At 48.0% G+C, this 16,565-nt stretch overlaps 1 protein-coding gene across 1 annotated transcript in view; it reads left to right on the plus strand.

The window, feature by feature from the left end:
• The window catches only part of GRIK4 (glutamate ionotropic receptor kainate type subunit 4), a 367,864-nt gene extending 351,299 nt beyond the window's left edge, over nt 1-16,565 (plus strand). The window contains exons 20-21 of the mRNA XM_002914075.4: nt 9,902-10,020; nt 13,581-16,565. Coding sequence (XP_002914121.2) covers nt 9,902-10,020; nt 13,581-13,937 — 476 coding nt within the window. The 3' untranslated portion in view covers nt 13,938-16,565. The remainder of the gene's footprint in view (nt 1-9,901; nt 10,021-13,580) is intronic.

Raw genomic sequence — 16,565 nt, forward strand, 5'->3', positions numbered from 1 at the left:
GCATTGAAAACTGGGAGGAGGTATTTGGACTGCAAGCCAGCGTGTCCCAAGCTTTTCCATGGAAGGAATTAATAGCAGCAGACACCAAGCCTATACTCTTGGGGTCTGGGGACATCCTCTAAAACAGCCCACCATGCTTGGAATATCCTTGGTTCTTCTGTTTTATCCTAAAAACCCATGAATTTTGTGACTTCCAACATAACATAGGCATGTTTATTTAACGTAAAAATGCTTTTTCCACCTCAACTCTAAGGAAAATTAGTTAGTGTCCCAGAAGATGCTCCATAAGCATCCCAGGGCACTGCCAATGCCTTGGCACCCTGGACTGGGTTTGAGAGTATTGGCTCCAGACTTCAGAGGTGCTGGGCTCAGACGGGGTATGATGAAAGCAGGTGCTGGGGATGGAATTCTGAGCTGTCACTGGCATTCATGGTCTCAGGGGACAGTCCTTGCCTTGGGAGGAACAAAGAATCAAATTATTGACTTTAAGTTCCAATGGTCTTACAACTCAGCAGAGACAGTGTTCTTAGAAGTCAAAGTTTTTGATTTGCCAGAAGAGTGTTTTTGCAATACAGAAGACTAATACCTAAAAGGAGCTTGGCATGAAACTGGCACTTGAAGTTAGTAGAAAAATAATAGAAGACCCAGGTCACCCAGTCTGCAAACCAGATAAAAAAATAAAATAAAATAACACCCTGGCTGGGACAGGGAGCTTCTGAGCAGGAGAAGGATTTATTAGAATGTGGATGGTCTCCGAGAAGGAGCTTTGTGCCCTGCTGGGACACAAGACAGTAGCAGATAGAACTCCTAGGTTAGTTGGGGATTCTAAAAGGTAAAGAGATTTTTGCTTGATCCCAGAATTTGGGAAGTCCCAGAAATATGTGTCATGCTGCGGTGAAGAAGGGGACATGAGAGACGGGACATGGGGACCCAGGGCAGGAGGGCCCAGTGATAGGCCTGCATTTTCCTAGGCCCCATAGATACTGGAAATCTCAGTGGAATCCAGCATTAAGAACAGATACCTAACCCACCCCCATGACACATCATCTCCTTCCTATCCTCGGACCTGAAATACATCCAGGGTGAAGCAGGAGCAGAGAAAACACTGCATTTAGCTGAATTTAAACCCAAAACGACTGAGAAGTCTGTGTTTTTGGCAATCAGGTGGAAATGGGAGCTTGGGGTAGACATCGGGTAGTGTATAGAAAACTTAAGTGAGAATTTTTGCCAAGTGATTGGCTTTGGAAACCCTTCCCTAGTCCACAGAGGCTGAGGAAGACTGACCTGACTGCAGAGTTCAGGAAAGATGGAGAGGGGAGGCACACAGGGAGGCACACGGGCTCCCCGGGAAGTTGGGGAGGTCATAACAGGAGGCTCCACTCTGCACTTGGGGACTGAATGTTCCCTAGCACAGAGAAAAGAACGGAGCAGATGAAAAGGGGAAAATAAAGAAGAAGGTCACCCTGCCCGGGTCCCAAATGCTTCAGGAGATGCTCAGGTTCTCTCAACTGGCCCATGCCAACTTGCCCCTGTGCAGCCCCCCTTTGGAAGGAAAGGGTGAGCTGTACCAGTACATCCAGAGGGCCCTGTCTGCGAGAAGCTGTGCGAATCTCCAGAAGAGCCAGGGCTTCGGTCCCATCCCAGCCACGGCAGCTCGTGCCAGTGTAATGCAGTGGCCCCATTTCTGCCATGGCCGAAGCCCAAGCAGACGTGACTCAGAGAGGCCAAAGGGCTTCCTAGCCAAGCGAAAGTCCGCGTGACCTCCTCCAAGCCAAGCAAGAAGCACTAGCCTGGAACCAAGGCACCATGGCCTGGCCTGGCCTGGGCAAGTCAGCAGCAGACTTCACGGAATATAACTTCCTGCTCCAGGGAGCCCCTCCTGGGTCAGAAGAACAGGACCAGCATGACCCGAAAGATCTCTTCTTTAAGTCTTTAAATGGTTGCCAGGAATGGAGCCACGGGAACTTTTTTTTTTTCCTTGCGTCTCAACCCAAACAAAGGGCAGTCGTGTTAATCTGCTTTCCAGAGCGGCTCCTGGGTGATCTTTCTTTTCATGTTGTGACCGTTGGCTTTCACCTGTGCCTCAAGGAAGAAGGAGACTGGAGCCGGCAGAGAGGGATGGAGGTGAAGGGAACTGTGAGGAAGGTCCTTTTGTCAGAGACTTCTGACACGGACAGTGGCTGTAGGCACTTGGCTTTCAAGTACAGCTGGTCCCTGACCGATGACAGTTTGATTTACAGTTTTTCGATTTTACGATGGTGCGCAAGCAGGACGCATTTAGTATACAGCGTACTTGGAACTTAGGGTTTGGATCTTTTCCCAGGCTAGCGATGTGCAGAATGACACTCTCCTGGGATGCGGGGCAGCAGCAGAGCTCCCAGTTTCCCCGAGATCACCAGGGACAAAATCGATACACTGACAGCCCTTCCGTACCCATATAGCCATTCCAGCATTTGCTTTCAAGACAGTGTTCAGTCAGTTACAGGAGATGTTCAGCACTTTGTTACAAACTAGACTTTGTGTGAGATGACTTTGCCCAACCCTAGGCTAATGTCAGTGTCCCGAGCATGTCTTAGGTGGGCGAGTCTAAGCCATCATGTTTTCCACTTATATTTTCAACTGACAATGCGTTTATTGGGACGTAACGCCATCGTAAGTCGAGGAAAACGTGCAGCGTGTATCAGTGTGCAGCAGCTAACATAATCCTTCTCCACTTTGTTATCCTATTAAAATGCGAGGAATGTCAAAGAAAAGGATCGGGTGCACCCTACTTCTAATCCAGTACTACAGCTCAGACGTCACTGCCAAGTTCCAGAGAAGAACCCTAACGTTGGGTTGATGTCACCAAGCCTGGGTCTTTTTGCCAGGCCTCCCTCGGCTCTGGTGAGAACCACATTACCCCTTCACCGTATCTCCCCGATTCCTTTCCCTGCCTGGAGCTCAGTGACCACCTACTTTCGTCCGCAGCTAAAAAATGAAATGATAGAGTGTATGGAAGGCTTGATTCCAAGCTCTTTCATTCTCTTCTACCCTTTCTTTTCAAAGACACTTATTTTATTTATTCTCTTACTCAGCCCCTATAAAAAGAAATCTCCGTTAGCCACTCACAAATGCCGGCACCCCAATTCAAGGGGATTGGATTACTGAAGACTTTGCAGAACGATTGTTGGACAAAAAGGTAGTCGGTAAATTCCAAGGAAATTAAATACCTTTATCTCGAAAAACACAAGCTCACAATTGGGCTTCAAAGGAACATAAATACACCACCAGGCTGTGAAAATCAGGGTCCCCTTTCAAGGATGGAAAAGAGGCCAGTGGTATTGACTCACAAAATCCTTAGAGAGCAGGAAGTTTGCTCTCTGGCACAGTGGGAATGAAAGTGTGAGACATCTTAGCGAAAGTGGGGTGAGGGATGGGTGGGGGCTGGAATCTGGGGCTGTTTTCTTCTTTCTGTCTTCTCAGGGGGCCCAGCCTGACTATCCCGGTTCTCTGGTTTCTCTGGAGAGAGCCAAGACTGGAAACCCGAATATGGGAGTTTAGATAGTGTCTCGGAGAGATGCTTCCCGAGGAAGCTTCTCCCTAATCAAATCAGATGGATTGCTGAGAGACGGAGGAACTCCCAAGGGGGATGCCAGGTAGCATGGTCAGGGACAGAGGCAAATGGTGGCCCAGTGTGTCTGCACCAAAGGAGGTCAGCGCCTGTAAGGTCTGCAGCCCAACTTTGTGTAGTTACTAGGCTAAGGTGAAGTCAATGAAACGTCGATTCAAATGTTTGATGTAATGTTGTCGAGGAGAGAAGGAAATCTTAGAAGTGGAACGCATCGCCCATGCATAGGACCCTCTTTCCCGGTCACTCTCCATGGGAGGAGAGGTCCCAGGAATGAATTCAGTGGTCAGAGTGTGGGGTCGAGTTCTGTCATCCCATCCCTGTAGCAGGAGGAAGCCTCGCTCCAGGGAGAGGCCGTGTGGGGTAGGGATGGCTTCAGTTCGGATCTTGCACTTGCCGCTGGTCGTGGGACCGTGGGCAAGTTACCGACTCTGGTAACCTTGCTCCTAGGAAGCAGTCATAAAGGTCAGCTTTATTTTTATAAAGAACGTTAGCGGGGCCGTGAGATTTATCTAGATTTCACATCTCAGCTGTGAAAATTTGGGCTACTTAACTTTTCCTGAATTCCTGTTTCTTTCACTGTAAGATGCTGACAGTGGGCCTTCTTTACAGTGTTTTTAATAATTGAATGAGATAGCAAATGTTTTTAAAAACGAGGCACGTGAGCTCGTATTTTGATGAAGTGTAAAGCGCCTCTCCCAAGCTCGTGTTTTGATAAATTGCAAGATTTATCAGATGCCTCTTCCACCCATCTTCTATGTGGTGTCCGTTCGCCTGCTTTTCTTCCATCACTGTCTCGAGCCTCTGCTAGGTCTAGTCCATGAATGTCACGGGAGGAGTAAATGGCCTGCTTGCTCTTCCCGTCCCCGGCCATGCAAACCTGACGAGTCACTTCGTATTTCCTGGGAAGGTCATACAGGTCAGCTCATACGTGGTCTCGAGAATTTGCTATTTACAGTAAATAAGGCTGGGGAGATGGGACCAATTAATGTATTTGCATGGAGGTAGGTGAATGTGACTCTGAACTAGAAAGTGCTCGAAAGTCATTTTGGTCAAAGGATTCATGTGCTTGTCAAGTGTGTTCAGTGTAGAATGCTGCACAGGTCTCAGCACACAGCGTAATGCTCAGCTCACGGAAGCTTCTCAAGAAAGATTTGTTGACCAACGTCCAAGAACAAATACATTCTCCCTGGATGGGATCATCCAGGCGCCATTCTCTTTTCTCTCTGTACCTACCTCTATGGCTCTTGTGGCCTCTGCCTCTTTGCCTCCCAGGCTAGACCTACCCTGTCCTTGTTCAAAACGAGCATCCCTGCATCTCAGGTGCAACTTTCCACAGTGTTCCCGGGAGATGTGCAAGGGGAGTAAGGCACCTGAATCCGAAAAGTGATTACTTTCAGGTCAGAACTGAAGGCTCTGTGGGTGGAGATTCAGATCTGTTCAGAGGTACTCCCTTGAGGTTGCCATTCCCCTCCATAGTTCTAGAGACAAGGAAAGTTGTTTGTTTGCATTTGTCCACCATAATTTGTATTTGTGGATGAGCTAGGAGTGACACCAGAGTCGGTGTTTAACCAACCAAGAGTTTGCGGGGGGAATTCGGTTCTGTTTCAGTTGATAGGGTCTTACCGCTGGGGCATAGCTGAGGCTCCGAGACTCAAGTGTCAAGAGAGACTCTCGGTCTGAAAGCCAGCTGTCTAGGTGGCTCCTGGGTGGTCCAGCCGAAGAAGGGAAGGGGGCAGTGATTAGCCGGCTCCCCCCTTGCAGGGGCCGAGGCGGCTGCGAGCGCATCGAGGCCTGTGGTCAGACTGGAGGGTGTCCGCGCCCGAGGAGAGGCTGCGTGCTGCGGAAGGCATTTGACTTTAGGAGAGCGACGGATGGCAGTGTTAATTAGAAGCGCTGTGCTCTCCTAGCACTCGCTGCCTGCTCCCTCTCCATCTGTTTCTCAACTCTGACTCTGCCAGCAATCTATTCTTGCTTCCACTTTCCAATAAGTTCCTAAAGGCACCCATGGCATACAAGCCTTGCTCCTGGGCGGGGAGGCCGCCCAGCCAGGAATCGGCACGCTTGCTGCTAACAGCCGTGATTAACATGAGGGCCCTGAAACAGGAGAAGCTGGGAAAGCAAGACCTGGGGGTGTTTCAGTGACGCATGCTTTCTATCCCGCATCCTGTTAAAATCTCAGCTCCTCCGAGAAGCTTTCCCTGATCTCATCAAACTTGGCCCAGCCCTGATCACCTGTCTGTGTATAACCCTCCCCCGTGCCCTTGCACCTGCTGGGGCCCCGGTATTGTGGGTCCGTGTCGCCCCTGTCAGTGTTCCGTCCCCCCTTGGCCAGCCTCTCCGTGCAGTCTGGGCCATCTGCCTCTGTGACAGGGTGCGAGCACCCGACAAGGGCTGTCACACTTTACTATTATTTCAAACGAAATTTAATTAGGAATGAATATATTTCACAGTATGGATCCAAAGCTTTGGATAATGCAGGCTTCTACATAGGAGATGTCTTTATCCTCTTACTTTCTGTTCATTCTTTCCACAAACATTTATTGGGCTCCGATTAGGGAGCAGGCACCATGATTGTGGGGTTACGGAGCTGAACGAGACTGGATCTTCCCCTCAAGGAACTCACAGCCTAGTGGGAGATCCAGAGATAGCAGATCAAAATAGGGTATCATTGGATGCAATGTTAGAATGATTCAGAGTGCATTGGCAGTGAAACACCAAAGCGGAATAACTAACAGAGCCAGGTAAGATCAGAGAGGGCAGCCTGGAGGAAGTGACCACTCAGCAAAGCCTTAAAGGAGAGGTTAAGGCTAGCCCAGTGCGTGTCTGGGGGGCTGGAGTAAGCTCCAGGCAGAGGTGCTTATAGGAGTAAAGGTACAGAAGGTACGGACAACAGTGCCGTGTGCTGGGAACTATGAACTGTTACCAGAGCTATGTTGCAGTTAGATTCTGCATTTTGGAAAGATCACTCGGGCAAGCTTCGTGGAGCGTAGAGTTGAGTTATACAGCCGCAAGCAGGGAATCATTTCCGAGGCTACTGAACTGTCCAAGCAAGAGACGGTGGGAGCCTGAACATGAACTAGGAAAGTAGTAGCAGGGAGAGAGGGAAGGGTGAGAAATTGAAAAGTAGGTGGAGACAGAATCAGCAGGACATGGTACTAGCCAGCACAGGAGGGAGAGGCAGGGGACCAGATTCAGGGAAATGAGGAGAGAATGGGCCTTAGAGCAAGCAAAGGCATAAGAAGGTTTCAAGAGAGCAATGTCTTTACAAAAAGCCAAGAAGGGGGTGTGGTTGGCAATGCCAAGTGCTACAAGAGGTCACTTAAGATCAGGACTGGAAAATTTCCAATAGGTTAGAAACATGATGTTCGTTGGTGACCTTGGTGTGGATGGTTTTAGTGGTGCAAGACAGAATTGCATGGGGTGATGAGGGAATAGGAAAAACAAAAGTGAATTCAGATAGAACCATTTTCTTCTTCAGCTACCTCTGGCCTAAAAGCTTTTCAGGCATCCAAAATTATGTTTGAGGCCTGAAAAAATTTATTAGCTTCAAAATGCAAAGAAGAAACTGCAAAATTAAATTAAGACGTTTTAATTAAATATCTCCAAAATGTAACATTGTTTCGACTTCATTAATTTTTAAATTTAATATTCATAAAAACTTCATTACATTTAGAAACAATTTTTTTGGTTAGATTTTTCTCATTTTGCAAACATTCCCTTGTAGGCACAATGATTGCTGAGAAATCACAGCCAATTATAAATTAACTGTTGCTTGCTACTCAGTCACATCACAAGCAAAATTTTAAAAATTCATTTAACATAAGATGTGGGTGCATTTTCTTTTACTTGCTTTTATGTGAGATGGGGCCTCCAAATGTACGTGTTTTAAGGGCTTTAAAATGTCTTAAAATAGTTCTGATAGAGACAACTGTTTCAAAAAGCTTGCCCAGGGAAGGAAGGAGAGAGAAGGGATGTTCACTAGGCAGAGTTGGAAGGGGAAGGAGGGTTTCTTATTTTCTGTCTAAGAAGGGAGGCATGTGAGTATGTGCATATGCCGAGGGAGAGTCAGGGCGAAGAAGAGAGTCAGGAGGGTCTGGGTGGTGCTGAGACAGGCAGAGGAAGCAGCTAGAGCCCAAATGGCAAAATTGGCCCCGCTGCAGGGGCGTTCCCTTCTACAGAAACAGGAGGGGAGGTTGAGGCCTTTCAGAGGGATCCTAGTCTTTTTTTTTTTTTTTTCTGTATCAGGCAGAACCATCCCAAAGTGATCAGGGAGTCTTATATTACCTGCACAGTCACCTGGGGAGTCCGTTTACCCAAACAGGTGGGCCTCCTTGCTATCACGGTGGTCACTGCCCCTTCACTGAGGCTTCCATCCAGCCTTCCCCACAGCTGGAGAATCTAGTTCATCCGTGATGCTCAGATGCACACCCCAATACCCACGCACCTGCTCCTGAAGCAGGGGCCAGAACACCCCAGCCAGGTCCTCTGTGCACGCTCCTTCCTCAGGTGGCCTTGCTGTCTGGCCCATTCACGTGGTTCCCGATGTTCCCCTAGTCAGAAACTTTCTGTCCAAATGATCCCAGGTTAGAGGGGCGGGTGTTCAAATGAACCCCAAGTACCTTCCTCCCCAAGTATCTACTCCAAATGCTATATGCCTTCCCTTAGAATTGAGTTTTTAAATATCCCCGTTTTGGGTTATTCAAAAGAGAGGATCCATTTCTGCATAGGTTCTCAAAAGTCAGCTGCGGGGGCCTGCAGAGCCATGGTAGTGGACGATTGGCGTAGGCCGCACTGCACTGGGCTGGGCTGTTGTCAAAACAAAACAGAAATGTGACAGACATCCACTCGAGGCTTTGTGAGAGGAAACCCGAGGCATCTTGACATGGCGAGGTGGGGCTAGTTTTCTAGCTCTCCAAGATGCAGAAGGTAGTGTCAGGTTTCTCTTCCTGAACTAAGCTTGTGTCGTGGTGGCGCGTGAGGCTGGGTTTCCCTCATGCTGACAGAGCTCCGTGTCCCACTACGGATTACACAGACAACCCAAACGTGCAAGCATTCTGGAATAGCACAGCGCGTAAGCTACCCTCTTGCGCGTTTTCCCGGATAAAAGATGCTTCTTGATTTATGATTGTGGCCCCTGTTGAATCAGGGTCTCGTGGACTTATGCCACTCCCCTAAAGTTTGGGGTTCTCTGATACCAAATAAAACATCCAGTGAATAGCTAAACTCAATGTTTGACACCGTGGAAATGAAACAACCATGAAACCCTACAAATGTTTACTGAGTATCTGCTATCTGCCAGGTATCATGCTCAGTAGTGAGGATACAACTAGAAATTGTGCCTGACTTCAAGGAATTTCGTCATGCACATTGCTTCTAAAAATACTGATCTGCAAACTAATTTTAGGTCTAGCTGGAGAAGAATCACCTGTGAAATGTATTTTCAAATGCTGATTCCTGGGCCCCACCTCCAGAGATGCGGATTCAAGTGGTCTGGTGCAGGACAAGGAATCTATATCTTGAACAAGCTCCCCATGTGGTTCTGATGGCAACCTCTGGTCAGGAGCGATAAAAAATGTTCTTACTGTCTCAATAAGTATTGGAGTAACCTGTTGACACAGATACGTAAATGGATTTTTTTCTATCCCTAGCTTGGTTGAAATAACTGCTTTCTATCCAGCAAACCCAGCATTGTAAGGATTGACTAAATTTTTTATGAAACATCTGGAATTTGTAGGTATTTTGGTATCATGTCTCTGGAGGCTAACTCAAATTTTCACAGACCCTTTTCTTTAAAAAAAAAAACAAAACATTTTATTTATTTATTTGAGAGAGAGAGAGAGAATGAGTGAGCAGGGGAGGGGCAGAGGGTGAGGGACAAAGTGTCCCCAGGAGACTCTGTGCTGAGCACAGAGCCCAACGTGGGGCTCAATCTCACGACCCTGAGATCATGACCTGAGCCGAAACCAAGAGTGAGACGCTGAACTGACGGCACCATCCAGGCACCCCTGACCGTTTCCTTAAAATGACCCTCACCTCCCACCCCCAGAAGGCCTTTGGGAGGCTTCTCACTGGTTTCTTCCTTTTGCAGCTAGATCCTCCCCTCTTCTTCTCCAGCTATGCCACACTTTTTTTTTCCCCAAAAGAGTAATTCTATCTCCTGCAAGGAAGATGTGTGTAAAGCATCTACAAGACTCAAGTTCTGGTTGGTTGATGACTTTCAGCATTGTGGTGGAGTGATTATGTCTTGTAGCCCTCTTATGTTATTTTGTGTGTGTTCTCACTTTCTTACAGGTCTGGGAATGGAGAATATTGGTGGAATCTTTGTGGTTCTTATTTGTGGCTTAATCGTGGCCATTTTTATGGCTATGTTGGAGTTTTTATGGACTCTCCGACACTCGGAAGCTACTGAGGTAAATCTTCAAACGGGTACGACTTACAGTGTTGGCAGACGGGCTCGCGCACCACAAAAGTCATTTCAGACAAAACCTAGGAGATCCCATAAGGGGGTGGAGCGCTGGTGGGACAGTGTGGCGGAGAGAATCCCCGTCCCACGGGCAAGAGGTCTGGGTTGATGCTTCACCACGTACCAGTTACGCAGGGAAAGTATACTTAACCCCTGAGCTTCAGATTCTTTTCCAGAACAGCCCAGCCGATAAATACATGATGAGTGTTTTACACACAACGAAGTCTTATACACCTGTAATTTAAGATGTGGTGTGGCAAAGAAAAACAGGCCAAAGTACTAGGATACCAGTGGAGGCGAGGACGTTGGTTCTTCTGTCTTCGGTATGTTTTCGCCTTACCAGTAAAGATGTTTAGAGATATCCCAATTCACGTAGGGCCGAGAAGTACATCTTGCTTCTCAGGGATTTTGAATCCATTTAATTCCCGAACCTGTGGCTTAGAAACTGGGTTCGTATAAATTTCACACAGACTGAGAAGTCTGAATAGAAGGGAGAAGACATTATCCCATTCTGTCTCCATTCTACCTCAGAGAAGGGGCACCGGTTCTTACATGCTGATGCCATTATTCAGTTTTTAAAGTACATTAGCTTCTCTCTCCATCTCTGAATTCTGGATCATTGTAAGCCTCCTCTCTTAATTGATGCTGGAGAAACAGGTGTAAATGCGCCCCTCCATCTGTGAAGTGCAGCCTCAGGCGGGGCCTCGGTGTAGCATTGCCTTCTAGACCTTTTACTTTTCCGTGCTCGAACTCCTTCCCATACCCACTAGGACTTCCAAACCATCACCCACTCCTCACATCCCTTTGCCTCTTCATGCTTAAAGGTGAATTTTATCTCCCACCAACCCCCATGAGGTCAGGAATGGCTAGCCCCAATTTAAAACCCCCACTGAACACTTTACCCACAGCTAAAGCCCTCCCCCCTACCTTTGCGGCCTCAGCAGATGCTTCTGGGCATTTCTTTGTCTCTGCCTTCATCCCACTTCCCTTGGCTACTCGAGGACTTTCCTTTTTCTTCCCTTTATGTTTGCTTCCTGCTCTGTCCCCGGAATCTAAAATTATGCTCAAGTTTATCCTCTATTTTAAAATAATAGTTATTACTAGGGCGCCTGTGTGGTTCAGTCTGTTAAGCATCTGACTCTTGATCTCAGCTCAGGTTGTGAGTGCAGGCCCCATGTTGGGCTCCGTGCTGGGCTTTTCAACAGAAAGCCATAAAATAATAGCAGTGTTACTATTGCTCATGCACTATCCTTCCCCTCCTCCAAACCAAGGGGATTCGGCTGTCTCCATTTCCTGACCTCCCATCCAGTCCTCAGTGCAGGGCAGTCTGGCTCCTCCCCACCCTGGCACTGAAAGGTCATAGCTAAGAGGTCTAACCCCTGCCAATGGACGAAGCCAAAGAGAACCCAGTGGGCTTTACTGGACCTCAGTGTGCCCTTCACGAATGGACAGTTCCTTCCAGAAGCTCTCTCCTCCCTTGCCTTGCCTGACACCAAGCTTTCTTGGTTCCCCTCCTACTTCTCCCTCCAGCTTTACTGGCTTTCCCCCTTTGTCCACTCCTAAAATAGTGGTGTTACTTATTTACTCCATAAGAAGCAATTCAGGTGTTCCTTTCCCTATGAAAGTTTCCCCAGTTCTCCTGCCTTCTTCCCTGGACGAGAGGAGTTGATCATTTCTCCTCCTTTCTAACACCATTGCAACCTGTGCATCAAGCACTTACACGCTGTGTTGCAATTATTTTTGTATCAGCCTCCCTACTAATCATTGCACTGCCTAGAATCAGCACTGTGTCCTCTATCTCTGAATTTCCATGCAAAGCACAGTGCTTGATACATAGTTGACAGCCAGTAATTGTGTGTCTTGTCACATGTAATAGATTTGGCAGGTGCTCTTGTTTTAGCTGTTGCAGTTATTACTGGAAGCACAGAGATGTTAAGGGACGTGCCCAGAGTCTCTGATATTTAGTAACAGGTCTAAATGGGCCATAACCCATTAGGTGATATGACTTCTCTGAAGCCACTTCAAGTAGAGGATCTGTGCACGTTTGGTTATTCTCAAGAGCTCAAGCACCATCTAGATGTATCTTGAAAAATTCAGTGAGGACTTCCAAGAGCTAAAATGAAGAGTAAAGGCTCCATTAACTGTTTGGCTTTGGTAGAACAATTGTTCCATTGATAGAACTCGAAGATTGGAGAGAGCAGGTTTCTTCTCCTGTCATCATCCAGGAAGTGTCCTTTCCAGTGCAGAGTGGAGAACATAACAGAGCATACATGTGATTTGGAGTAAATAAGTTTAGGTTCAAATTCTGGGTTAGCTATTAATGAGTCGAGTGATTTTTCACAAGGCATATAACTTCTCTGAGCCTCTCTTTCCACATCTGTGAAATGGGTATAGTAGAGATAGCAGCCGTGCAGGTTCATGATTCTTCACCCATAATTCTGAAACCTTAAAAGCTTGGAAAGTTCCAAATTTTTTATAAATTTGATGCAAAGTACATTTGGCAACAAAACTTGCACGGGTCCAGGGCTAACGTTAATGTTTATGGTCTTTATCCCATTCAGTGTAAAGGCAAATACGTTTGCTACAGAAATGCTAATGTGCTCTTTTCCAGTTTCATTGATAAGTAATTGACATACATTACTGTGTAAGTTTAAGGCATTCGGGATGATGGTCTGATTTACCGCTATTGTGAAATGATCCCACAGTAGGTTCAGCTAACATCTGTTATCTCATAGAGATACAATAAAAAGAAGAGGAAGAAAAAAGGAAAACCCATGTTTTTTCCTTGTGATGAGAACTCTCAGGCTTTACTCTCTTAACTTTCAATGTGCTTGAATATAGGTTCTGCCCTGGACCCCACTGGGTGCGATAGATAGTATATTACGTGTGTGTTGTATTACCTCTCTAAAATCTAAACTATTCTGAAATATAGCTGGACCCAGGGGTTTCATATCAGGAGACTGTGGACCTATCGGGGTGGTGGTTGCTGCTGCTTTTGTTCTAGAGAGTCTTAGCTCTAGCTATAACCAGTTGACCCAAAGAATGAGAGTCTTAAGCCTGAGAGCACAATGTGCATGGAGACGTGGCTTTTTCAAGGACTTCCAAGACTGACCTCCAGAAGAGGGGCTATTTATTAGTAGGCTTCAAGTTACACATTTCACTGGGATGGATGGGGAAATTTTCAGACAGATGAATTGTGAAGTCCGTAGAAGGAAGCCCCATTTCATGGGCTCTCCCCCAACATGGTGAGGACGTCCTCTCTAGAGGTGTCCAAAGACTGGACCACCCGCCGGCAGGGCTGTTGAGCTCTGTGGTATGGAGGGTGTTCCAATGCTAAGTGGGAGGTGGAATGAGGGGGTGGATTGCAAGATCTTCCCAATATATCCATACCTACGATTATGTGATTCTGAGACACTGCCCCCTAGCACCCCCACCGGGACAGATGCGCCAGGGATGCGCAGGGGCTGGTTCTGAGAGGTTGGGCTGTGACCTCCTCCTTCCCCCCAGGTGTCCGTCTGCCAGGAGATGGTGACCGAGCTGCGCAGCATCATCTTATGTCAGGACAGTGCCCACCCCCGCCGGCGGCGCGCCGGGCTGCCTCCTCCCCGGCCTCCCATCCCCGAGGAGCGCCGGCCACGGGGCACAGCCACCCTCAGCAACGGCAAGCTGTGCGGGGCCGGGGAGCCCGACCAGCTGGCGCAGAGACTGGCCCAGGAGGCCGCCCTGGTGGCCCGCGGCTGCACGCACATTCGCGTCTGCCCCGAGTGCCGCAGGTTCCAGGGCCTGCGGGCACGGCCGTCTCCAGCCCGCAGCGAGGAGAGCCTGGAGTGGGAGAAGACCACCAACAGCAGCGAGCCCGAGTAGCCCCGGGGGCACCGGACACGTGCAGGCCGGCTGGGGAAGCGGGAGGGCCGGCCCGGGGCGCCGCGCTCCGCGGGCAGCCGGCACTTGCACAGCGTCCACGCTTCTCGCCGGAGCCCGGATCCAGGAACTTGCCCGAAAGAGCGCAGAGCCTGCCGCCCCAGCCAGAGCCAGCACGGGGGTCCGGGAGCTGGGGCCACCCAGAGACGTTGCACCCCAGTGGCGAGGGGACGCCCTCCCTCCCGACCCCAAGGACCCATCTTCTCCCAGTGGGCCTTTCCCTCCCGCCAGAATTACAGAGTCTGGGGTGGGGGTCCCTGCCCAGACCTGTCCAATGAATTGGTGGCATCATCAGTGGAATTTCCCCTAGGAAGGGGCCATTGTACCCTGGGTCTAGTTCTTACAGGAAAACAAATTAAACTCAACAGGGAAGTTTTTCTTTTCTGGATTTGTATATTTTTGTTAATGTTCTTTTGTTTCCCCTTTCTGCATCCCCCCCCACCCCACTTTTCTTCTTTGTTGTCTTCTGAATTCTAGCCATTTGTTTGGGGGGTGGTTTTTTGTTTTTGTTTTTTGGAGGGGGAGGCTGGGTTAGGCAATGGAAGTCTAAATAATCCGTTTCTTTCTCCTAAATTTTAGGACGTGGAGCGGCCAGTGCGTCGGATTTCAGGTGCCGACCTCTATTTTCTGAGTGGGGGTTGGGGGCACCAGAGAGCGTAGGAGAAGGGTCTTGGGAAGAATAAGGTGGAGAGTCTCAAAAGTCCATTAAAGTAATTTTTTAAATGCCAAAATCCAATCAACTCATAGTTTCCTCAGAGAGACCTTGAGATGCCTGGGATTTCAGGGGTTACTATGTCTTCTCTTTCTCTTTCTCTTTCTCTTTCTGACTTTCACTATCCCTGGGTTTGATTTGGTCTTTTGTGACTGTGATCCCTCTACAAGAGAGACAGGGGAGGAGAGCAGAATACATGAGGTGTCCTGGGGCCTTGCTTAAGAAGCAGAGTGGGGTGACACACTTTTCCCATACCCTGGCCTTGGCTTCAGATGGAATGTGCTAGTCACAGAGGAGGAGGGGGCGGGGCCACCCTGTTGGTATGGTGCATCCTTTGTCAATGGGCGTATCTTTGTAACCAAACTCAGTAACTGCCTATGAAGCCAGACCCCCAAGGCCGGCATGGATTGGGTGATTTCTCCTAGATGTGAGACCTGGGTGCAGGCATGTGTGTGAGTGCGTGCTGTATTTATTAAAAGGAAAAACCTGAAGTAATCAAGCACTTGCCAGGTTCCTAGGAGACAGGTGGAGTCTCACAGCTGATACATAGCCCTGGGAACTGGGGACCCTTAAGCCCTAACCTCAGCTTGGGCAGAAGTCCCCTCGCGTGATTTTAAGTATTTGACTTCTCTTCCATCTCTGAAATCAGAGTTACTGATTCTTTCCAGGCTCTCAGATGGCTGCTAGTTACCGCTGTACTTGTGAAATGTTTGCAGGGTCCAGCGCACTCGGCTGATGGGAGGGGTGAGGCTTCCCAGCCGCTGCGTGACCTTTGCTTGGCTCCACTAGTTGGGACTTTCACGCAGAGAGTTTTCATTTTCTGATGGAAAACAAATTCTATGCAATTTCTGATTGTAAACTTAGAAAATTCAGAAGGAGAGAGAAATTTTACAGCCCCTACCACCACCTCCACCACCACCACCACCACCACCTTGAATCGAATTGTCCTCACGTTTCTGTTCTGAATGTACTAAAATAAAGACATCTTTGGAAGATGATGACCTTAATTCCATGTTTTTTTTTTTTACCATTTGGGTAGTTCAACATCTGTGTGCCAGGCCAGTTAGTTAGAACTGCCATCCTGGGGGCCAAATGGGACCCCGATGATTCCCATTAAGGAGGCCAGTTTTGTCCTAGGCTGACCTCCTCTCTCATGAATTTGAATCTTTTTTTTCCCCCCTTTTCCTCTTTAACCATCAAATGATGGCAAGCTCTGAGAGGACTTGAGTATTTTTTTCAACCTTGCCTCGAGTCTCGTGGATTTGGTGGGAAGGGCACCGAAGGCCGCCTGACCACAGACCCAAATGGTGCCACGCTGTTCCAACCCACAGCTCCATTCCTTGCTTCCAGCCATGTGGTCTCTACTGTCAGATCACACTGGGGGCGGGAAGGGTTGTTTTTTTTAAAAACTCGTTTTTATGAGCAGGATATCTTGATCAATAGCAAACTTTTTTTAATGGATTAGTGAAATAAATGTCCCCATGAATCATTTATAAAGTCTGTTTCTTTCACTGCGTGGAGTGAAGATAAGAGTGACAGCACTAGCCAGTTTCTATTAGCTGCTGGGGACTATCGCTGCACCTCACTCGAGCTGGTCAGTGAACCTGCAACCAGCTAGTCCTCTTCCTTGGTTTGTCTTCACTTTTTATCTGTTGGTTGTTGGCTTTCTTTTCCATTCTGTATTTTCTATCTGACTCTGTATACTGTATAAAGCAGTTTTTTCTTGTCTGTTTATCTTTCTTCGACTGGAATATTTACAATAAAACAGAAACAAACCCTGAAGTGTTAGTGATGGATGAAAGCTGCTTGGGTTTGGGAAGGATAGTTTGGTGTGTCTGACATCCAGATACTCTAAAAGC

Source organism: Ailuropoda melanoleuca, chromosome 8 (assembly GCF_002007445.2).
Source record: "Ailuropoda melanoleuca isolate Jingjing chromosome 8, ASM200744v2, whole genome shotgun sequence".
Classification (NCBI taxonomy): Eukaryota; Metazoa; Chordata; class Mammalia; order Carnivora; family Ursidae; genus Ailuropoda; species Ailuropoda melanoleuca.